Raw genomic sequence first — 24,374 nt, forward strand, 5'->3', positions numbered from 1 at the left:
TTCAGATACCACCCAGATGAACAACGCAGTGCCCACTTCTCCTCTGCTCCAGCAGATGGGACACCCACATTCATATCCCAACCTGGGCCAGATTTCTAATCCATATGAACAGCAGCCTCCAGGCAAAGAGCTCAACAAGTATGCCTCCTTAAAGGCAGTAGGTAAGGAAATCCGACATGAATCTGACTTCTTTCCTCTCTCTCTCCTTTACTTAGCTTCTCCCTGTCATTTTTTTACTTTTATTTTTATTTCTTTATTATATCTATTTTCTCTTCTTATCTATCATCTGTCTATCAATTACTGATTTCTTTATTATTTATTATATATGTATGTATATGTCTAAGAACAATTTGTGTATGTATCTATGTATATGCCTATGTATGTATAAATCTACTACAATACATTTATGTATGTGTCTGGCTATCTATTTTTATGTATATGTGTCTGTTTATAAATCTATCATTTATCTATCTGTGTATTTATTATCATCTATCTGTATCTATGTATATACATATATTTATGAATCTGTCATCTATCATCTATATCTATGAATCATCTATCATTTTTCTATTATCTACCTATTATCTATTATTTATATCTATCATCTATCATTTTTTACATTACACATATACACATATTTATAAAACATATAAAATTAGGTCTCCCACAGCTATTTCCTTGGACCTAATTAAGTCATGCCTTGCCAGGGTGATCACCTGGACACCTAATTAGTATGGACTCTTTCCTGCAGAGAGAGACCTGGATACCCTTGTGATCCCACTTATGTTTAACCTCCTTCAGCACTCCCATCTTTCCTAGGTAATCCTTAAGAGCCTCAGATGTAGAATCTGGTACATGTCTTAGCAATACCTTGGCTTTTAACAAGATACTCCCCATCACCTATGCATCCCCTGCTATGTCTCACAAGCTTATGGATAGTGTACAGTCTTAGCCTAAGTAGTTTCTATCTTTCAGGGGACAACATTTCCTGGGGAAGGATGGTCTAGACACTAGACTACAGAGCTATTACAAATTTTGTTCTTACCAAGTGTACAACACCACATTAGACTTCTTACGCATACTGTCTTAGTGATTCATGGAAGAAGACACAGTAGCTCAATAATTAGAATAAGGAACTGGGAGGTGATTCTACAGACCCAACAGCAGCAGTGACAGAGAAGAGAACTGACCAGGAGCTTCTGTTACCCAGTACCACTCTTCCTGTAGAGTATGGCAGTTTGCCCTCAGATACTTTCCACTGCATGAAGCTTCACCCAGAGCAAAGTTGCCAGTTCCTGATTAGTGACTGGTTCTGACAACTCAGGTTCTCAATCATGGGTTCAGAGTATCAGAATCACCTGAGTGTGGTAAGCAGCACCAAACCCACTGGCCACCTTGGAGATTTTAACTGAGCAGGTTAAGGATGTAGTTTGTCAAATGTCTATAGACATTTGAATAAAATAAATGGGGCTGAAGAGATGGCTCAGTGCTTAAGAGCTGCTCCTCCAGAGGACCCTGATTTGATTCCCAGCACTAACATAGTGGCTCATAACCATTTCCAGGTGATGACCTCCACAAACACCAGGAATGCAGCAAGACTTATGACTAAATACCCATGTCTGTAAAATACAAATTTGGATACTTCTAATGTGAAGCCCAAGCTACAAATTTAGACTCCCCCAAAAGCCCAACACTCAGTAGAACTGGCTCCCTTCTCAGCCACTTGGTCTTAATACCCTCTCCCAAATCCTGTGCCGGTTTTCCACATTTTTGCTCACTCTAGACACAGGGAATTTGTTTCCTTCCTGTTATGTCCTGTGAGTTCTATTTTCTTGTCCTTATCTTAAGGAGAGGTTTAAGCTTGCATTTTCATGTCATCTGCCACTTCTTGGAGTTTATTTTTTGACAACTGATAAAAGCCAGACAGATATGAACTGAAATTCTGGCTCTGCCACAGCTTCTGCCTGACTCTGTGCAGAAGTCAGTAGTCCTCAGTTTTCCAGTTTATAAAATGGTCATGCAGAGGCCTTTTAAGAAAGTGAAGCAAGCAAAGTCTCATCCCTCTTCTCCAAAGCCAGGGTTAACATTTCCTGGGGAAGGGTGGTCTAGACACGACACTGCAGAGCTCGTAGAAATGGTTGTCTTGGGAGCAGCTATACTGACCCCTTTCACAGTTCTATCTTATCTCAGGATGAGCTTGAGGCCTCTTGAGAGGTCTTGGCAATTATCTTCAACTATTCTCCTATGGAGAACTCTTCTCCTTCACAGAGGAACTGACCTCCAGGAACCTTTGTCACCGAACAACTCTTCTTGGATGGAATTCCCCTGCATTTGTTGATGGAGGCCTTCCTGCCCTTCTGGCTATTTACAAGTCATTCACTCATTGTTATATAGCTTTGGGTTCAGGAAATGTCATTCAGGTAGACCATGCCACAGATACACTGTCTTTTCTGATTGATTGTTCATCTTTTTGTCTTCCAGCCCCTCAATAGAGATGAGATAATAGATACTCTTTGAGATTCAACTATGAAATAGCCTAACCCCAGAACCACGGTACAGACATTATGATGTGGCTCTGATGTTTCTGGTATCTGTGGTTGATGCAGATTAAAAACATTCATAAAACAAATGTATTCGGACTTCAGAGTGGGGCAGAAACAAGTCTAGGTAATTAGAAGTCAGAGAGATCCCATTCCCCAGTTCCTTAGGCCTTCAGGATGAGATAGTTAGGAGATTGAGCCAAGGGTATAGTGGTACCCAGGTCACATGTTTTCTAAATCTTCAGCCTGGTAACCCTTCCCTTTCCATCACCCTTGCCTCCCAGCTGATTTATTTGCCTCCCCAGCCCCTAGGAAACACCATGTCTTATATTCTATAGCTGTTTCTTGATTTCACACTGTGTTCTTTTGTAACATATGCACCCCAAGCATCCCGTATTACTGTTGCCCGGGAAAGCAGGTGAGACTCGCTGCTCACACAGCTATGGTGACATGCACACCCTGTTCCGAGCCCGTCTCCCTTTCTGAACCCTACAGTTCAGAGACAAATAACATCTGTTGCTATATGCGATTCTTGTTTTGGCATTAGGAATACTCAGCCCAGATGTGTTTTATTCCTCTGAGAACTGGTCAGATTATCCCATGCAGTTCATTTCTTTAACTTTGAGCTCTCCCCCATGGAATCCTCAGTAGCTCTTAGCGTAAATAATAGACGAATGTCCCAACACAGCTCCTTGATCCTTCCCAGGATTTCTTCAGGGTTGCTGTAGACAAGAAACGTCTGCAGAGCATTTGGAATGGGATTTGCAATATGGAAATGTGTTTGGCACTTCTGCAACCATTTCTTCTGCAACCAGGGGCTCCTGGAGTATTCGGTGCTTGAATGAATGAGCTTACCTTTGACAAGAATAAAGCTGGATTTTAAGGAATCACCTTTGTATCTTGTAGCAAGTGGAAGAATCTCTCTTGCAATTTTGCTCCAGTCTAGTATGTGGCTAACAGGGTCCCTTTCCTTCGACAGTTGCAGAGTTCTTGGGCTTTTACTGCATGGTGGGTGAGCTGGTTCTCCTCTGAGTGGAGGAGTTGGTGGCTGAGGAATTGTCTGACCCAGCGATTCCATCAGCCTGCACCAGTGAGCTCGATTCTATAATAAATGTTCTTTCAAGGGGTCTTTATTAAGGTGTGATGCAAACTGGTGTGAACGGGAAACGAATTTCATTAGAGGGTCATTACCGCTCAAGAGAAAGGCTGTTTAAAAATGGCCATCCAAAGCTCTGCAACCTCCCAGGGCCAGACTCCCTTTGTAAAATCTCTCAGTCCACCGTATCTGAGAAGCCTCGCCAGCCTCTACTGTTAACTGCCAACTTCAAAACACATCCTAGGAAATAAATCTCCTTTGAAGGCTTTACTGTCCAAGACATGTGCTTATGAGAGGCTTCAGCCTGGTCCAAGCTCTGCCCTCACTTAGCTGCGTGCAACTGAACAGCCATCGGAATGTCTAGACTCCTATCTCAGCTGACAAACAAAGAATCTGAGTACACGGTCCCCTAACACCACTCCAGTTTTAAAAGTGTAATAGGGAATCACCCGTCTCGTCTAGTTATCAGAACATCTGCGGGGCTTTACACACCCTGTCCATCCGCTGCCAGAGCTGGAAAACCCTTTTGAAGAAAGGGTTAAAAGCCTTCCTATTGCTGATTTGGATCCTCAACCCTGCCTGCCTTTGTCTTTCATTCCACTTTTGCTGCTTCATTGAAACCGCTCCATTCATGCTTAGAGAGAACTTCCTTCTTATGGACTTTAGGGTCCTGACCCATTCCACCTGGCACGTCAGGCATGTGGTTGCAGAATGAAGTCTGTTCGCAGGGGGCTCATGGCTCAGCTACTGGTGAGAGACTAGCACACTGGAGGGAAATGTCAGGAGCTGAGCCACACAAAACTCTGTGGAGGAAAGTATGCTGAGGTGAAATATCATTCATTCATTAGTTCCTTCATTCTCCAGAACTGAATTTGGTGCCCCTTGACTATAGGAGACACCGAGACACAGACCTGGTCAGCCCCAGCCACACTGACTCTCCAGTTCCTAGTCTGGGGCACTTTGGACCACCTGTGCTCTTTGTAAAGGCAGTGAGTTGACATGTCAGAGACATCATGTCAAGGCAGAACCCAGGGTGACTAGCAAGAATGAAGAAGAATGTACACGAAGCTAAACTTGATCAGGACTGAGTTGTAATGTCCCAACTCAAACTTTACTAAGTGTCTTCAGACTCTATTGGCTTTAGTAGGCCTCAGTTTCTCCTGCATAGCAGTCACAACCACATACAATAAATGGTTTAGACAAAGGCAGTGATCCAGCCTGGTGAAAAGTTCTCCACATGAAGTAAGCACTTCAGCCCATTACAGTCTGTTCCAGAAGAAGTCTGCCCATTGTACCTTTCTTCTAGACTCCCAGGTGCACCAGGACCTTGACTGGTATGAATTTGCAGTGATGGAGGGAGAAGAATCTATATGTTTGAAATCAGTTTCTAAGTTCACATCAGGAGCCTGGTTAAAAAACAAATGAGAAGGAAAACAAAAGCAAGTTACTTTTCTGTGAACCCTAAGAACCAGCAGAGCCAGCCCAAGCCAGTTGACTTTCTCCACCTACAGTCTGGGAGAAATGGGATACCCAGATGTGAGTGCCACCTTCCACCAAAGGGCCTGCACCCCACACCTGGCCCTCTTCACTGAGACTGTAATATGGGTTTAAACAGTTTGGAGATGGGATGCTGAGAAATGTTCCTTACAGGTTGGCATGGTGAATATTCACCTTCCCTGCCCCATTGTGCTAGGCAGGTGCAGTATAAAGACAGATGTGTCTCTTCACAGGACAATGTGAGCAAGGCAGACGTGTGCCTGAAGATATCCGTAAAGAGAGGGAATACTCCTATGTTTAGGTCAGGGGACACTCTATCTTATTATATAATCTCCAATGCACACGGCAGACAGGAAGTTGCTTGCAATCAGCATTTATCTCCTATCTGTCCCCATCCAGTGGTCCTCGGTTTCTGAGGCTGAACTCCTAGACTTTGTGAGGTTTCTGCATGCAGGCCCTTTATGGCTCAATTCAACCTTGGGCTCCCAGTCTAAAAAAGAAGGAGCTCACCAGCATGACTATGCAATGCTGCATGCCTTCATCTTAACCAAAAATTAGTTTTACATTAAAAAAAATTTCCTTTTGCCATTTGACAGGTGATCTTTTCCTGGAGTGTTAACTCTTCTAACAATTATATAAAACATCAGCAGCAGTGCAGGATTCCCTCCACATCCTCTCTAGCTACATTGTGCCAAAAGCCAAGGAAGAACATGAGGATACAGCCATGAACTGATTTCAGCTAGTTTAATTTTTTATAAGCTGGGTATTAACTGAGGCTAATACCACTGACCTCCAAAGCAGCAGGTGTCCAAGGGATGCACCAGACCTACTGAACTGTGTCTATAATACTGTAGTATTATTGATGGAGAGACCAAGGCTCAGCATTGTTAACTGAGTTCACATTCAAGATTGCTTGACTTGGAAATCCTATTGTTTGCATGAAATGATGCTTCTTCTGAGCTACTTCAAACAGTCAGAGTATACCACTAGGTAAAAGAAAAGCTGTTGAGGACCATTCCCTACATCCCATCCTATGGGCCCATTGCCCACTTTGTCCCCTTCAGTGAGGCCTTTTTTTTATTTCCCACTTCCTTCTCTGGGACAAGTCTCAACAAGACGTCAATTGTTTTCCCTCTGAAGGGAAAAGCTTTCCCATGATGCTGAGCATGACCGAGGTATAATATATTTGAAATATACTATATTTGAGATACATTTTCAAACACCCAAATACACAGCTCCCAATTTTATAATAGCAGTTACCGAAGGGATAAGAACGGGGTCGTCACCCCCGACTTTCCCTCATCCCCTTTCCACCCTATAGCTCTTGTTCTGTCTAAAACATCCATTCCCGTTAAACGAGCATTTTCAATCTCCAAACGGTCAGTCCTCATGTCGGCCTGTGCCACCAAGTACAGTGAAGACCTGGTAGCCCACTCACCTACCATCTTTCTAAGTGTGCCTATGGCCAATGGATTCATAGAAGAGACTGTTACTGCCCTATCAGGTCCACCCTGATTGGAAGCTAGGACAAAGGTGACGAAGAATGGATCCTGCCAGTAAGGCAAACTGAAAAATTTGATTCAGGGGAGGATGATTCCTCTGGAAACCGTGACTTGGGGATTGGTCTGCCTGCTATCCATGGGCACGGGAAGATCTGGGGCCCTATGACTATCTAGATGAGCCCAGTTAGGGGAAGAAGACATGGCCAAGCACTGCAGGCAGGACCTGCTGAGCTCTAACTTCCTGACCTGTCACACCAAGCTCCTCTCTGAGTGATGAGGCTGTAGAACTCAGATCTCCAGGGGGTACATGGTAATTTGTAATTTTGGCATGCCTGGGAAGCCAACTGGAAATCCTTAAATGGCCAGATCTGTGCTCTATAATCATTCTGGTCACAGACTGTTCTCCAAATTTCCTCTCATCTGGCAGCCTGTTAGGTCTCTGGAAATCGTGCAGAAAGTGGTTCAACCCAGTCTGCCCAAGTGGGTTCCTGGAAAGAACAAGAGAGCCAGTACCGCTCACTGATTGGTCAGGACTCCAGCCAATGGAATGAGGCCTCCATAGGCAGCCGTTGTCCTTTAAACTCTAAACTCAATTTTAGAGAACAGCGGTAATGAGGAAGTGGAGTGCGCTCTGAGCTATTCTCATATTTGCTTATTTAATGAGAGGTTACTCCACAACTCCCCAAGCGGCTACTGGATACATCTGGAAGGGAATTTGATTCGGAATGCCTCTTTTATAACTCAAATTCTAGCCACATAGCTGTTCTATAACGAAACGTATTAGTCAGTCGGGATTCTCAGCTAACAAGTGTGGTCTCTGTAGCTTTGGAGGGTGGGATTTCCCTACTTAGGAAAGAGTGGCTCTGGACAAGGGTGAATTCACTCACTTTCAGCAATATCTTTCACAGTTAGGCACCGTGGTAAGGCAAGTTGTGCCCAATAGAACTTATAAAAACTATGGACGGATGAGCATGCTCTAATCTCGGGCTTGGAGCTTGCCTTAACGATGTAACCCCTTTCAGAAGAATATCTATAGCAAACAGGAAGCAAATTCCACCTCTAGCCATCTTGTGTATGTATTAGTGAAACCAACCTTCCATAAGCCAAAATGCCTTGTCTTTTGTATTGAGTTGAAATCAGACTTCGGTTTGATGATGCTTGCTCTGCTGTAGCCTTGGCATGATTTGGGCACTTCTCTTGATATCCTGTTAGGTTTTGTCGAAACAGGTGCATACCTATACAAGGCCACACTGGCTCCTTTTCTTGTTCCCTGGGTCCCTGAGGCCAGATTCCTTGGAGGTTGCAGCTGAGGCATCAAGTACAATCTGGGGATGAGGGTACCATAAGCACGGAGTTCCTGGTAACCAGATCAGCATCTCTCAATTGTTATTTTTTTAGGAAATTCTGATGGTGACTGGGCAGTGGCAACGCTTAAGTCACCAAAAGGTATCGTACTCCTTTTTCTGGCTCTTTTGTCCAGGTGTTGTCAAACTCAACATTATATAACAAAGGGACAGAGAGTCCCAGTGTTTGTATGTGATCCAGTCATATGTGTGTCTACTCTGAATGGTACCTATAAGTCTGTGCCATCTCCAGTTCTGAGGCATGTCCTGTAGTATGTGAGTGCACATGTCTGTGCTTAGGGCTGTTTCTGGACAATGTGTGACCCTGTCCTCACCCCATTATTACTTTTAAGCCAATGCCTATGTCAGAAATGTCCGCAGGAAAGGCAAATTCCCCAAAGAGGAATATCAAAGCAGAGTCACAAATCACAAGACAAATTCATTCTGGGAGTGTCACTAGTGCTGCATGGGACATACTCGGTTCTTATAAGCACAGCCTTGTCTGGGGATTAGACTTTAGGGGACAAAACATTTTTTCAAATTTCCCAGCACAGTGATCAGTGCAACTCGGGAAATATTTGAGTTGAATACTTGAATGAGCTAGTTGGATGACTGAGTCAAGTTATTAAATATAATTAATGCTAACCTTAACTCCCTACTATGTGTCAGAGCACTGGTTCTTCACATGTATTGTGCTGCTTAATTCTCCAAACACTCTGCTGAAGATTGTTATACCCATTCAGAACTAGGTCATGGCTGTCCAAGTGAGGGAGAGTCCCACTTACCTAAAGTAATTCAGTCATTAAAGATAGAACTGTAATTTGAGAGTATGTTCTTCGGATGCTAATGGGTAAGGTGTTTCCCATGGGGTGGAGGATGGAAAAAGCTGTTTTTAGAATCAACCACCAGCACTGCTCATTCTTCATCTACATTGCTGGATCCCACAATAGGAATGGAGCAGCTGACCTAAGCGGGTGGAGGTAGAGCTCTTTCAAGACCTTAAACAGAATAAGAGTAGGAGACAGACAATTGGAATTCTAGACACAGTATCTGGGTATTGCTTTTTCCTTCTTCAGAGTTTGTGTGACGGTTCAATAGGAACTCGACTACAGAAAGTACAATTGGGGCTGGGGACACCAACTAAGATGTTCTTAAAGACAAATGGCGTTCACCTAGTATAGTTCAACTGGACAGAGAGAGGAGGACAGAGCGCAGGGATAATGGAGGAGCTGCAGGAGATATGAGCAAGTGGCTGTGATGGGAATAAGAACCACCAGGCAGATGATTTTTGCTCGAGAGGCATGTGAGCACTCTCAGGAGCTCCTGACTGACTAGGCCTTGGATAGAGCTTCGGGAGATGAATTGCTGACACATTCTGGGGTGCTGCTCTGCTGACTTGGGTATTTCACAACACTGCCAGAAGGTCATCTTGCTGGGGGGTACTAATATTCTTCAGTAAGTACAGGGAATATCTTCCCAAGGCTTAAGAAAGAGATGAAAAAAGAAATTGGACAAAGGCTCCAGAGCTCAAAATCAATTTGGGCTGGAAGGTGTGGACACAATCATCCCACACTGGGAAAGAGCTTTGTGTTCAGTAAGAAACCCCTGACTAACAGGTTGTTGACTTGAGAGAGGCAGATTTTTGGGTCTTGTATTAGATAATAATTGTTCACATGTCAAATCCCATTTTTAGAGATGCAAACAATTTGGAACATGACAGATCTAACTAATTGGAGAGACATACCGCACCCCCCTTCCCTGGGAAAACAAAGCTATTATGGGTCCATGACAGCCGTAGAGAAGTGGTCTGCATCCTGGTCTTTGTCAGCCTGCTGTGGTCTGATGCCTTTAGACAATATTTCAGGCCACGTCAGAAGAAGAGACAAGAAAGCCATTTCTTGCTCAAACCAGAGCCCCCACCCCAATCTGTACTGCTAAGTGCAACTTTATTTATTTTGTCTCATATGGGGAGGAGAAAAAAAAGGCCAAGACCAAGTTCCTTTGAGGTCACTGGTCTTTCTCAAATGTCATCCATTGAACTTATAGAGGAAACATGAAATAAGGTTGGAGGTTTACACATCAGGCTGCCTTCTTATAAGGAAGAAAAAAGCTAAATGTGTTGGGCTTCGACTCAGACACACTTGAGTCCCAGTTCTGCTCTTAACCTGCTATTCTTGGTGACTTCAGCCAGACATTCAGCTCCTTAGTCTGTATTTTCTTCTATCTGGGTACTAACCAGACCTGACCCTGCTTAGCTTCTGAAAGAGGACACAATCAGGCACATTCAAGGAGTATGGTTAGAAACTCTAAACCCTGACTTTCTGACCTGCAAAGTGGAGATAATCACACCAGATACTTCCTAGATGGCTGCAGAAATGGAATAATGCTTCAAACATCATAGCCCTGGCAAATAGTAAGTAGTCAGTGTCTGCAGGTGATTATTGGCATCATTTTGCTATTATTATCGAGTGAGCAAAAGCCCGAGGCCCTGGGAAAAGCTGTTACACTTTAACTCATTATTTCCCAAACACCATTTTTTAAAAATTTAATTTAATTTCTTATTTAAGGCAGATGAGTTGACATCTTAACAGTCAGTTGTTTGGAAGCTGTTGGAAGCCCACTGTTAGAACACAGGGAGAATGTGGTGGAGAAGGTAGGAGATGGGTCCTTCCCAGAGAGCTAGGGTAAGGAAGTGTAACCATGATGACAAGGTCCCTATACACATGTGATGACAAAGTCCCGATAGATACTCTTTTTCCTGCCACCTCTGCTCCTTTGATTCACCTCAGGAGAGAATCACATCTGCTAGGACAAGCAATGGCCCAGGGGAGTGGCAGACATGACATTCTTCTTTCAGTGTCTATTGCTCTCCATGGATGTGAGACAACCAGTTAAAGCTTATTCCCAACTAGCTTAGAAACAAATGAGGCTCAGACTATGGTTATTTTATTTGGCTTTGACAATTACTGGGGTAGCCCCTCATCTACTTTTTAACTACCTCCCCAGTGTGCACCCTAAATACCTGCTGTTTCTCCAGGCCATGAGCTCATGGTCCATCTCCTTTCATGGCGCCTTCTCCTTTTTCTTCTTTCTCCTCTGCTTCCCCCCCCCCCTTTCCACCCTGCTAAACGAGGTAACTAAAAAAACCTGCCTGCCCCCAATCTCTCCAGTAATTGGCTGTAGCCATTTTAATTTAACCAATAGTCTTAAATTAAGAAACAAGTTTTGCACAACAAAAGCTGGTAAATGTGAGAATTCATTGGTAGGCTGGATCTTTTGGTATGGAACTTAGCATTATAATACATAGCAACGGACCAAACTTTAACACGGATACCACCTGAAGCAGTCACTGCTGTTGGACTACTCACGCTGAAGACTGCAAATTCCAGCTGCATTTGTAGAAAGACCACAAAAGGAAGATACTGCTTGGAGCCCACATCAAGTTGAAGCCAGCTTTTGGGAAACTGTTCTTCTCAGTGAATGTGGATCCTCAAGGGCTGCACTCTGAGATAAAGGAAACTGCTGTCGGGCAGTTGTTTTGACTGGAGTCAGCCTTTGTGTTCTTACCCAAGCCACTCATGTGCTCTGAACGCCTGTTTCTGCCATTGATAAACTGGAGGCAATCTGAGTAACCATTCTGCATGGGGTTAGTGGGAGTAACTGTATGAGGCCATGTGAGTAGAAGTCTTAGCACAGGGCTTTGTATACAATAGGTTCAAAGAACACAGAAAAAACCCGGTGCTCCAGAGGCACTCAACTCTTTGGAGAGAATTCTTAGCTAAGGAGCTTTTCCAAAGGCAATACACAGGTAACGACACTGGGACAACATCCCCATTCCTCTTCAGATAACCTGGGGTTGCTGAGGCTACACGAGAAAATTTCATTTCGGCAAGATTGAGGGTAGCCCCTTGTTTGTCTGATTTCTTTAAGATGCTTTAAATGTGATTATAAAAGTGAAAAGCTAAAAATAATCTAGCCCATAGTAGGTACTAAAGGTCCTAGTGACTTCTGTCTTCTAAGTCAATACCATATCAGATGTACTGCACAATATGATCCCAGCACTCTGGAGGCTGAGGGTCAGGGGTGTTGGGCTAGCCTGAGCTACACAGTGAGACACTCTCTTAATGAAAACCTAAAACTGAATAAGAAAGGGACAAAGGAAAAAAGAAAACAAATGTCTCCTGGGTAGAATTGTTCTTCCAGGAGTGGTATAGGAGGCAAAAGACAAAAGCTCAGCTTTCATTTGGTTCCATCTTCATCCGTGTGCATAGCCGACAGCCCATGCTGGTGAAACTCCCACAAGAGGCAGGCTCAAGACATTGCTTTGCAAAATTCTAGCATTTGTAATTTCCTGATTCTGGTTATTGGTTTGGTAGCAAGCAGCAGGATCCAGAGCAGAAGGAGGAATGTGGGTGATGAGAGGTGATTTAAAACATAAATAAATAAAGATCAAATCCCTCCCTATCCTCTAGTCATCCACACTGAAAGCACAGGGTAGCAGTGGAGCTCGGGTGAACCTGTCTGAGAGCCCACAGGCCATGACATGAGTCTGTGCCTAGAGCTCTCTGGCCTTCATAAAACGCCATTGTATGAAGACCACAATGCACAGTTTTGTAGTTTAAAAGTGTATTGCTCTGAGTATAAGCCATCCAGACCCACACACTGCAGAGCCATCTTGCTTGATGCTCGCAGCATGCGGTAGACATTCAGCATAATTGTTCAAAGGGCGGCGAATTCTGCGGCAAGCTTGTGCTGCTTTTAAAATGAGTATGAGACAAAAACAGGACTGAGAAGGAGAAAAGCAAGGACTGCCCCTCCTGGAAACCCAGGGCTACTCTTAGAACTGAGGAAGACTGGCTGTCACTTCTGTATCTGTCACCACGTCACAGTGCGTAAGGAAGGAGCTCGACCTTCCAGCTCAGGATTCCCTGGGCCCCGTGGCTGCTGTTTGTATGGGTGATTTATGTGAGGTGGGGTGTTCCGATCTAAGCTGAGTTTACCTACAAATAGCCCATTGGCTCCTGAAGGCCTTATTTTTTTTTTTTTTTTTTTTTGGAGTGACAGAAGCAGCTCAGCTCTACAAGTCTCACCCTCTATGAGTGAGCTGAGACCAGTTCCAGTCATGAATGCACCAGAGAGCAAGCCCTTTCCAACCCTCATCTTTGTCCTGTCCATGAATATTATTAGTCATAGGGATGAACTCAGAGCCCAGGGGTAGAGAAGAAAGCAAGAACTTTAGCTTTTGCTTTGCCTGCCCTCCACTCCCCACCCCCCCCAGAAGTTTCAAAGTCCCATGGAAAATGGAGAAAAGTCACTAATAGAAGAGCAAAAATTCCCTAATACCTTCAATTACTGCAGCACCTCTAATCTCACCATATGGACTTTAGATCATCGTGGGAAGAGGGGAAGTGGCAGGCAGTGAATGCAGGGTGTACGGAGTTTAGGACTGAAGACCCTTCCTCCTTAGTCCCTTCAGTTAACTCATACCTGTACATTTCAGCAGCATGGAGGTAGACCAGAAGGCAAACCACACCAGGGGTTTCTGAGAAGAACTATGTCTATGCAGCAACAATACCAGACACACGGGAAGGCAGTGAACAGATACAGTTCCCACTGGGTTGGATAGTGTCAGAGGCTCCGTGGTCAGTTCTGACTAGAGCAGCACCACAAACACCTTTGTTTAGCAACCTTGCTGAGAATGGAGACTGCTCAGCCAGACAATCTAGGGGAAGAGACAAAGGGCCCATTGGTTCAGACCATCAGCTACAAAATAGAAGCTCCTGGAGAGCTTTGATGCAAAGCCCAAGCCAGGCAGTCTCAGGATCTTCTTTAGCAAAGTCAGGGAGACCTCCTGCCAGGGGCCTTCAGGGTTAAGACAGAAAAAGACCAGTATCCAGAATGGTACTTTCTGCTTTTGCTTTTGTTCTTTTCCTCTCTTAGAGAGAGGCTCGCTGCAAAAAAGATATGGTGTTCCCTGATGGAAAACAAGATACCTTAAGAGTCATTAGGGCCTGGCTTAAATGCAATCCCTGTCCTTTTGAGGCCCAGACAGAGTAAATGGGACTAATTTGCCACAAAGATCCATCTTCTCATCTCCTCTGTGACCCTGCTTAGCAGCCCTCAGACAGATCAGCTCTCTCAGCCTTTCTTATTCTTGTCTGCTGAGACAGCCTTGGGGAACCTGGGTAGCTTTACGGTATGCATTTCAAAGGCTGGAGGATGCAGTGAAAAACCTGAGCTGTCTGCCTTTTACTTTTTAATTTAGCTTGTGACTGGGGAAGAAGAAAAAAAGGCAGAGACCCAGAAATCATTTCTACAGAAGTTAAAGTAAATATTGCCTAACATTACAGAAAAGCTCTACAAATACAGTGACTTAGGTGAAAGATGTGTGTTTCTCCACCATGTCATTGTCCCACGTGGGTGGGGCAGCTCTTGATTCTACTGGTCAACAGGGACTCATGCTCCACTTGCAGCTCTGTCCTAGGGCTGAGTCATGATTTGCATAGGCAGAGCTGGTGGGACAGTAGAGCAATGCTACTCAGCTTTCCCTCACTGTGACAAAACACCCTAGGGAACAACTTTATGGGCAAGAAAAGGTTTTTGTGTTGAATGTTTTGTTCAGGGCATCTTGATCCTGTTGCTTTAAACCCCTGGCAAAGGCTGACTGTCCAGGCAGGAGGAATGAGGTGGAGCAATACTGCCTGTATCCTGGAGGGTGGGAGGGTCCTAATTTCACTTCCTAAGATTTTCTTGGTCTCCCATTGGTGCCATCAGCTGGTTAGAATTTTTATTTCTATGAGAGAATACCTGAATTCATAGTTTCAGTCCATTGTGGCAGGAAGAAAGGGGTAAAGCTGAGCAGTTCATATTATGGTAGCCAGGAAGAAGGGAGACATGACAATTTCTACTTCATCTCCCTGTCCCTGAACTTACTACTGCACTTCTGCTGTGGCTTTCAGGAGCTTCATGTGGGATTCAGAAACTATAGTTTGACTTCTCCTTCTTTGGAAAGTGGCTGCTGATAATGGAACGGAGACCACGGAAGGGTGCTGTTTATCTGCTTGCTCCTCACAGTTTGCTCAGCCTACTTTCTTATACAGCCCAGTACCACCTGCCAAAGTTGGTATCATATATAGCAGGTTGGCCTTCTCATATTAATCATTATTAAGACAGTTCCTACAGGCCACTGATGGAGGCCTTTTCTCAATTGAAGTTTTTTTTTTTTCTCACATAACTTGTGTCAAGTTGACAAAAAGAATTCAACCAGGACACTGGGTAAATAAAAGGAAAGAAAGGCCAAAAGGTGTGTGAATGAGATCATACAGTAAAGGAATAAAGGTGTGCCATCACTCAGTACCACTGATCTGGCCAGTGAGGAGGCAGACTACACCAACACTCAGCAATCTACATGTGTGTGGAGATCACACACACAATAAAGGTGAGCTGTTACTGGGTACCACTGATAAGAGCTGGGCAGTGAGGAGGCAGACCATGTCAACACTCATCAATCTGCTGGATCTAGTCTCCTGAACTCTTCCTGTCTCCATTTAACCCTGTTCTATGCTCCCTGTAACGTGCCTGCTAACGAATGCCCAAGCCTCTGCAGACTTTCAGGCAGACACATGAACCTTACCTCACCAGCCTGAGGCATAAATGCTTATGTGAAACTTCAGTCCTTCAGTCTCTTGGAAAGAACAGGTTCCTTAGTCTCATGTGTCATGGTCCAGATGACCAGGTAATGAAATAGCCTGTCCATCTCAAATGTATTAGAGAATGACACCAGCCTGGATTGCCATCAGCAGTTTCCTTTCTTCATCAAATACAACATATTATACCCCCAGCTGTGCACAAGGCACTTGGCTCGGTGCTTGAGAAATAGCAATGAAGATAGATATTGTCTACCTTATATTCTAGCCAAAGGGAAAAGAAAATGCTAAGCAAGATAATTTCATATAGCAATACAAATGATGAGGGGGCATTAGGGAAATATCTCTCTGGGTCAGCGGGAAGGCTATTAGGAGGTAGGCTTTAGTTAGAGGGGAAAAAGATGAAGAATGTCACAGGCTGCCAGCTAACAATTTAGAACACTTTTGTGTTCAAGAATAGAAAAGAATCCATAAATCTTGGTTAGAATGTCGCCCTTAGAGCATGTCTACTAAGCTCAGTCTGTGAGTACATATACAAAGAAGGACAATACCGGTGTCACCAGATTAAAATAAGGACCTGGTAGATTAATGTGGGAACCTAATATATTAACTGAGGTCACAAGAAGAGGTACACCTGAAAACACACACACACACACACACACACACAGAGAGAGAGAGAGAGAGAAAGAGAGAGAGAGACAGAGACAGAGAGAGACAAAGGGGGGGCTTTAGTGACATAGCAGATGAAATGTTAGAACAAAAACTGTCATGGGGAAATCAAAGCTAGAGTATGATTGATGGAAAGAGTGTCAGGTCAAAAGAGACAGGGACCTAGATCCATACAGGCCTAAGGGACGCTGAGTAGACAAGGATGCCTAGGTGAGGGGGGATAGCTGTGGACTTATGGGGGGGAGTAAGTCCCCCACACTCGCTTAGGGTCTTAACTCATCCTCCAAGTGCCATAAGGCACTCTTCCCCCAGTAGCACCCCGCTTTTCAATGATGCTCACAGAAACCACATTATTTGTCCCAGGCAACCCGAGATTATATTTAGTTTTGGTTGTAGCGTGAATGGAGTTTCAGAGGACAAGTTGGGAAAAACAAGTTTCCCTTCTCACACATTCCCCGCAGTCACAGGAAGGTGTGCGGTGATCAGAGAAGAGAGAGAGAGAGAGAGAGAGAGAGAGAGAGAGAGAGAGAGAGAGAGAGAGAGAGAGAGTCCATGTACAATCAGAAGCTATGAGACAATCAAATGCCCCCAATTGCCAACAACCAACAGAAAATAGAAAGGGCAGAAATTTGAGAGGAAAAATTGTTCTGCCACCATGGTAACTACAAATTTTATTTCTGTTGTCTGAAGTCAGTCTGTTTGTAGTACCTTGTTGCAGCAGCCTTGGGGGAAGATGCATCCTGCGATGGGTCACCATCAGTATGGCATAGAGGAGCGTGCACAAAGACCAAAAATCCAGTAATGAACACTTGGGGGCTCTGCCAAGAATGCAGACCCTGTGTTGTTGTAGGCAAATTTGGGCTACACCACTTTGTGCTCCCAGGATTGCATTCCTGCCCAGGAGCTATCTTTGAATCCCAGAATAAAACACACACACACACACACACACACACACACACACACACAGCACACAGACACACACAGACACACACACAGACACACAGACACACAGACACACACAGAGACACACACAGAGAGACACACACACAGATACACAGACACACAGACACACAGACACACACACACACACACACACACACACACACACACACACACTAGCTTGTTTTTAAAATGCCTTGTCTATCACAAAGGCTGGGCACACCTAAACCTTCCTCTGCTACTCCAGGCCCAGTCTGGTAAGTGGCCAGTGACCACTTACCCAACATCTCACATGGCCTGTCGGCTTTATCTCCTGTGGCTCCCGCATACCATCTTTCTACCCCAAGTCATGGTGGTCCCCCCAGTTTCTTTCTGCATCCTTGCCTGCGTACCCACCACTGGCGGTTGGTGTCCTTATTGAGCGATCAAAAACCAATTGGGGGCAAGAACGTTTAGCACTTGGACATGCAGATTCCCAATTGGATGAAAGCATTAGAACCGTCTGGAACACTGTGTCTGTGGTGGGAAGATTAGTCGTTGTATTTCGTCAAACTACTGAACCAAGGGCAGAAATAGACAAGGCATAGTGAAAGCTGGTTGTGGAGCATTGCTTCCCCAGTGAAGCCCATCACCGAAGAGGCTCATGAATATCATCAGATGAAAGCAAGTTACAAGAAGCCCCCCTAGGGATCCCTTTGGCCCATGCAAAGGAGGTAGGTGGGGCGCCACCTGCTGAGCCCTCAGATGTGCAACTTATCTTGGAAACTGGTTAGTGTGGTGACACTGTTTCCACAGACCCAGAGTTTCATCCCGCCCTGCACCTGTGCTAGTATCTCTTGCTAATTAAGAGAGAGACAGATGGAGTAAAATGCTGTTTCATTTTCCTGTCCTGGCTCCTTCAAGCCAATTAGGCTCATTGGAAGAAAAGCGCCCTTTTCTTTGTCCCTTCCTTCTTTTTCAGGTAAAGAGAAAATTCAGACAAGAGAGTTCTTGCATTGCTGAATGGCCACAACATCTGTTTTCTTGGTTGGCTTCTCAGCCATCTGCCCATGAGGTGGTGGGGCTGATTAGGTTAATGCATTTGCTAATGGAGCTTACAAGACTGCTCAGTGAATCTGTTATTTCCTTCACTAGGTGCTTTGTGATATATTAAAACAGGGACCACACTGCATGTAGTGGCCAGGTAAGCAGTCCCCATCTCTCTCCAGAAAGAAGAAAACAGAAATACTGAAGGGGGGGGGGGGATGCCAGGGAGAGGGGTGCTTCATGAAACTGCACTACTAGATAAGTGTGGTTGAAATCATTTAAAAAATATCCTCTGGGGTGTACTAAAGCTATATCTGTACTTCATTTCTCTGAAACACCCCACAGGCCCATGGCTGGATTTGGTTAGACACATCAGGAGGCACAGATGAGACAATCTTGCCATGGGGCATTGGATGACATTGGTGTAATTTTGCTTTCTTCTCTGTACCACTTGGATGTTTCAGTTTCCCAAAACAGCCATGCTCTTTTCCACCACAGGGTTTTGTGAAATGCTTCTGTGTATCAGTTATTAAGTGCTACCCTACAGATGCTTCCAACACTTTGTGGCTCAGCATAGCCTCCGTTTATTGAGGTCCTGCTTCTAGGTCTACTTCAGGTTTGGTGGGATGTTCTAGGTAGCACTTACCCAGACTGACTATCACTGTATTGTCCAGATGATGGTCTCCCTAACTATCTGGCCACTGGATGGCTGTGGGCTGTGTAGAATATGAGTAGTAGGCCTGCAGGTTTCTTATCCTCTGGGATTAAGAAGCTGGGCTTCCCATGGAATGGCGTTCAAGCAGCTGCTCCCAGAAGCTACTACTATCTGGTCAAAGCAAGCAACAAAGCAGACCTAATTCAAGGTGTGCAGAAGTAGACCTTGCCTCATGATATCAAGAGCTTCTGACGACCACGACTGATCTTTCAATACAGTGTTGGTTCCCTCACCACCTTAAAGAACATCTCTTCATGGAAGCATAGCTTGAACTGCTCGTCTCCTAAATACTCTTCCATGGACTAACTGGGCACTCAATCAACATGGCAGCAAGGGTGAAGCATAGAAGCCACAAAGGATGCAGATTGGTTTTAATGGATGCCTACTTCATCAACACTATGTCACTTGGTACACAATAAGTACTCAATGAATGTATATTGATGGTGATTCTGTGCTACTCCAGTAAGGTAGGAAGTAGGTAATAGACATGTATTGAGCAGTTATTCTGGGCTATGGGAATTATTGTGTTGTATCTGTATCTCATGTGCTTTATTCTTCATAGTAAATCCGATTGTTTTTGACATTATCCCCATTTCATCCTAAGGAGACAGGTATGTGGTGTTAAGTGGCATTTCCATACTCTATCTGGTTTCAGAGTCTTTTGGAGTTTCACTTCCCAAAGTGCTTCCAATACCAGGTTTACCAAGAGATCAATTTGGGCTGGGAATCGGGGAACCTGTGAGAACCCACCCATCTTCCCTGACAACCCAAGAGTCAAATGTTTCCATGCTTACTCATCTTCACAAATTTCTGAGAAGACATTGCCTCATTCATAATTAGTTTTCTCTGCTTGTCAAAATGGGAACCTATGACCCCTGCTCTGAGCAGACCTTGAGCTTAGTCTAAGGTCTGAGAAGTTGCAGTAAGAAATGATCCTGCTAGGTTATGACCAGGTACACAATGAGAGTATGTAAGATTTTCCAGTAAGAGATGTCTGGGAGGGAAGCAGAAAAGGCATTTCTCCATCATCCTCGTGACTGGATGTGTTCCTCTGCATTGAACAGCTTTAGTATGGGATCAATGACAAGAACCTCTGGAAGGGATCCTACCACTGAGAGTCCTTAGAAAGGAGAGGCTCCTCAGGTAGGAGGCAGTTGAGGGTACTATTGTGAGCTGGGAAACCATTGCCGTTCAGTTTCCATAGAAACTATGTGCGCTACTGTGGTAGAAGGCACAGATGCTTGTGGGGTCTCAAACCCAGCTGAGGATTAGGATTGGTCACCTAGACTTAAAGACAAATAGTGATTCCAATGAAACATGTTTAGAGATGGTGCTGGGTACCTGACTACTTGACTCCTCAATCCCATGTAGCTGCTTCTATTATCAGGATTTTGCTACTAGCTTTGGGTAACCTTAGTTGGGTCATTTCATGTGCTTGAATTTGACACTTCCCTAATTTGCACAGCAGAAGCCACTCACAGAATTCATGATCCCCATCCTTCCTACGTCTGCAGAGGAACGATTACATGATAAAAGAACCAGAACCGTAGTTACTGAATTTTTGTGACCTCACACCTGGAGTGCACTTAGCAGTATGGTAAATGAACAAGTACTTCTGACTGCTAGTGAGATGCCATTTCAGACCTGTACTGTTAAGAAATGAATGTAAAGCAATAAAGAATCTTAGAAATAAAAATTACAAGATTAAAAAAGAGAAAATGAAAAATAAAAATTATCAGATTATCGGGTGAATAAGGATCTAAATAAAGAAAAATAAAAGGCTCACCTCTAGGTGAAAAGCTATATAGATAATTAATGGTTCCTGAGAAAGGACAATCCCTGGAAAGTTACCCACTCAGTCCCAAGTGGTCAGTCCCAGTGAACACCAGGAGAACTTGTCAGATGTGTTTGTGTGTGTATGACAATAATAACCGAAGAGGCTATTTGAGGGGCTGGAAGGGGAAATGGGGAGGTTAGAGAGAGGGAAGGGAGGAAATGTTGTAAATACAGCACTCCTTTAAGACATCCTCAAAAGTAAATGAAATAAAGAAAATGAAGGAGGGGAGAAAGGAAGGGACCATTTGGTGAAGGGAAGGTGTGGCCAAAGTGAAACTGCTTCAGGTCTTGAGAGTCAGCGAAATCGAGAGTTTTAACAATACTGACACTCCTTAAAAAAGTCATTCTGCCTTGGATGTCCCAGATCAGGGACCACCCAACAGTTTGTTAAAGGTTTGCACAGTAGATATTTTAGTTCTTCAGCTAGGGTTTGTCTGCCACAATAACTCAGTTATATACAGTCATGGGCAACAGTAACAGAATGGGTGTGCCTTTGTCTTAAAAAACAAAACAACTTTTTAAAAAAAATAACAATGGTGGTTCCTAGGAGGACACAGTTTGCTGCTAATCTTGGTGAAGAACAAGAAAATGCTTTAGAATTAATCTCAATACAAAAGATTTGAGTAAAAGCATTGTCATTTCAGCTTTATTTATGAAAGCAGAACATTGGCATAGTTTAACTTTTCATAAGTAAGGGAGTCAATTAATTTTGACGGTTGATGAAGTATTTTGTAGTTATTAAGATGTTATCAGTTTCTTACAGCCAGAGGAAGCTCTATGCACAACGGCGGGAGATCGTAAAGCTGTTTTGATAGGATGGTGGCTAAGATAGAGTATAGATGCACAGAGTGTCCACAACACATCAGCTCACTTAGCCTTCCACGCAGCACCATTGAACACACGTGTTTGTTTTGTTTTGAGTACTTTCCTTATGCAGAAGTGGGTGGTAGTGGAATTTAAGGCAGCCAAAATGACACGGGCAGCCAGTGGCGGAACTGGAATTTGAACATGCTACTACCCAAAGCTTAAAGTAAAAACAGAAGCAATCATTTAACCCAGTAAAAACCCAGGACAGGGGTAGGGTAGCGGCTCAGTCGATGAAGTGTTCTGTAGACAAGCAAAGGGACCTGAGTGTGAGTCCTACAAACCACATAAGAAAGTCAAGTATAGAGCATGTTCCCATTTCCAGTGCTGGGGAAACAGAGGCAGGGGAGTTGCTGAGGTTCCATGGATGGCCATCTGGCAAAATCTATGAGTTCTGGTGAGAGTGAGAGATTCTGCCTCGGAAATCAAGATGGAGAGTAGTTGAGAAAGACGTGAAGTTGATGTCTGCCTTCATGTGTTCCCTCTGACACATACACACAAAAGCCAGGAGAGACTACAGGAAGATCCAGCCATCAGCTGCTACTGCTGCTCATGAGTGCGGTCTCTAGTGAGAATTATTATTTTAGTAACAAAGAAACACTTGAATGTTAGAAAATCCAAGGTTAGCAGCAAGTGGTGTGGAACTTTGGAAGACGTGTTTAGTTGGGGTGGTGTAGACTTCTTTAATTGAGGGTACCTTTAAACCTCTTGTTCCTGCTCTGCTCTGAACTGTAAGAAGGGCATGGTGCCACGCTTGCCTCTGTCTTGTTCTAGGTGGAGTCCCGACTGTGTCTTGTTTGGATTGTCAGCCCATTTTTGCAGTGTTCTCCAGCCGATCTGCCTAACTCCTTAACTCTCTCTTCTCTCTCCCCGTTTCTGCTTTCATCTTCTCCATCCACACATCCCACTATGCAGCTGACAAGGTCAATGACGACTTCTACACCAAGAGAAGGCACCTGGCGGAGCTGGCTGCCAAGGGAAATCTCCCTTTGCACCCTGTAAGAGCGGAAGACGAGCCTCGGGCCTTCAGCCCAGAGCACGCGCCTGCCCACCAGAATGGACAGAAGTCTCGCACCAACAAGCTGCCCCCGCATCCCCTTGCCTACAACTCTACTGCCAACTTTAAGACCTGGGACCCCAGTGACCAGTCTCTCCGGCGGCAGGCTTATGGCAACAAGGGGAAGCTTGGCATAGCTGAGTCAGGCTCTTGCGACCCGTTGGGGACCCGCACCCAACACTTCCCACCCACACAGCCATACTTCATCACTAACAGCAAAACAGAAGTGACTGTCTGAGCTTTCACTTCAGGGAGCACCCTGGAGACCACATTCAACTGAGAGAGGCAAAAAATACCATCCCACCTACACCTCCCTGGCCCTGTACACCCCACCCCCAACCCCTCAGCAGACACACACTCCGTTCTACAGGAACCAACCACAGACCTACTCGTGATAAGGAGTCATGCTTTTCCTGGGTCATGCCTAATACGCTCCCACAGGCAGCTGAGCGAGACCGAAGCATGGACATTGAGCAATACGGAGGGGAAACTTTCAGCTTCAGGCCCAAATTATGGGGGCTCATTTTCCTTTTCCCCCAACAGAAAACTGAAATCCATTATAACAGATACATTAGTAGCACAATTTAGACAAACTGCCTATGGAGCGCACTGGGTCCCCCTGTTCGGTCTTTCTCGGTAGAAGGAAGAGGGTGGGCACACGGAGAGGAGTTGCTCAGAGTGCCTGGGAAGGAATTTGCTCATGTCACAAGCATTTCCTAGTCCCGAGGAGTGATGTAAACACAGAATAGTGAGGAGTGTGAGGCCGTAATGGACCCTGAGTGTGACAGTGATGGAACATCTCATACTATCGAAGCTGAAAGAACAAAAAGAAAAACTCATAAAGTCTCTAAGCCCACCGTCAGTGATGGGAAAGGGAGGATCATCTACAGAACTCCCTGGAAAACCATCATGTTGGCAGTGATGGGCTTTTATGATGGCCAGAGGGTCCAGAGAATAATTAAGAACAAACTTTTAATGTGATACATTAAACGGACACACAAAACATTAATTTTGCCCGGGGCTTTGCGAACTTGTAGTTGGAGAGTTAACAGCAGGTGAGGTGGGCACCGAGGAGCCTTCACTTCCCGGCTCATCTCCCAGAACTGGAACAAAGACAAAAACCATCCTCTATGTCCCCACCACCTTCTCCCCTTCAGCGTGCTGCTGCCACTGCTGCCAAACTTCAACTGCTTTGGAGTGAAAAATGTCATAAGCGTGGGTGGTGCCTTCAGTGTGTAACCGTTGTTCAAGTGATGGTCTCGTTTCCCAAGGGCATCCTCTGTTCCTTTGCCCTTCCTGCCTCCTGTTTCTCTGGCAATGGTGATGTTCTGTCTTTCCTTTGTAGATGAGCCCAGCCAATTAACACCCTTTGAAGGAGCCGCTACAATGTCAGAGGTACCTAAGAACACCCCAATTCCCACCCACCCACCAGATTACCTCCAGGGGCACTTCATCCCATCTTTTCTTACCTGGACTCTCCCAAAGTTGCTTCACAGATTGGTTCCTACAGCCAACAGTCACTAGGTCCTCTCAAAAGTCTTTGTTAGCGGAAGCACAGACAGGTGCATGGATAGGCAAGAGAGCTTTGTTTAGAGGGAAAAGTGTGCAACTATCCCCTGAAGCTCTTAGCTAATTAACAGGAAT

At 44.7% G+C, this 24,374-nt stretch overlaps 1 protein-coding gene across 2 annotated transcripts in view; it reads left to right on the top strand.

Annotated features, from left to right (window-relative positions):
- Positions 1-22,968, top strand: part of SHISA9 (shisa family member 9) — a gene marked incomplete at both ends in the record, with an annotated part of 283,938 nt that extends 260,970 nt beyond the window's left edge. The window contains 3 exons of one of the 2 annotated variants that reach the window (XM_080942198.1): positions 6-161; positions 8,034-8,081; positions 22,589-22,968. In XM_080942198.1, the coding sequence (XP_080798324.1) occupies positions 6-161; positions 8,034-8,081; positions 22,589-22,968 (584 nt within the window). The remainder of the gene's footprint in view (positions 1-5; positions 162-8,033; positions 8,082-22,588) is intronic. The other variant, XM_080942199.1, reaches the window with a different exon arrangement.
- Between the last annotated feature and the right edge of the window lie 1,406 nt (positions 22,969-24,374).

The sequence above is a fragment of the Micromys minutus genome (genome assembly GCF_963924665.1).
Source record: "Micromys minutus genome assembly, chromosome: 31".
Taxonomy (NCBI): Eukaryota; Metazoa; Chordata; class Mammalia; order Rodentia; family Muridae; genus Micromys; species Micromys minutus.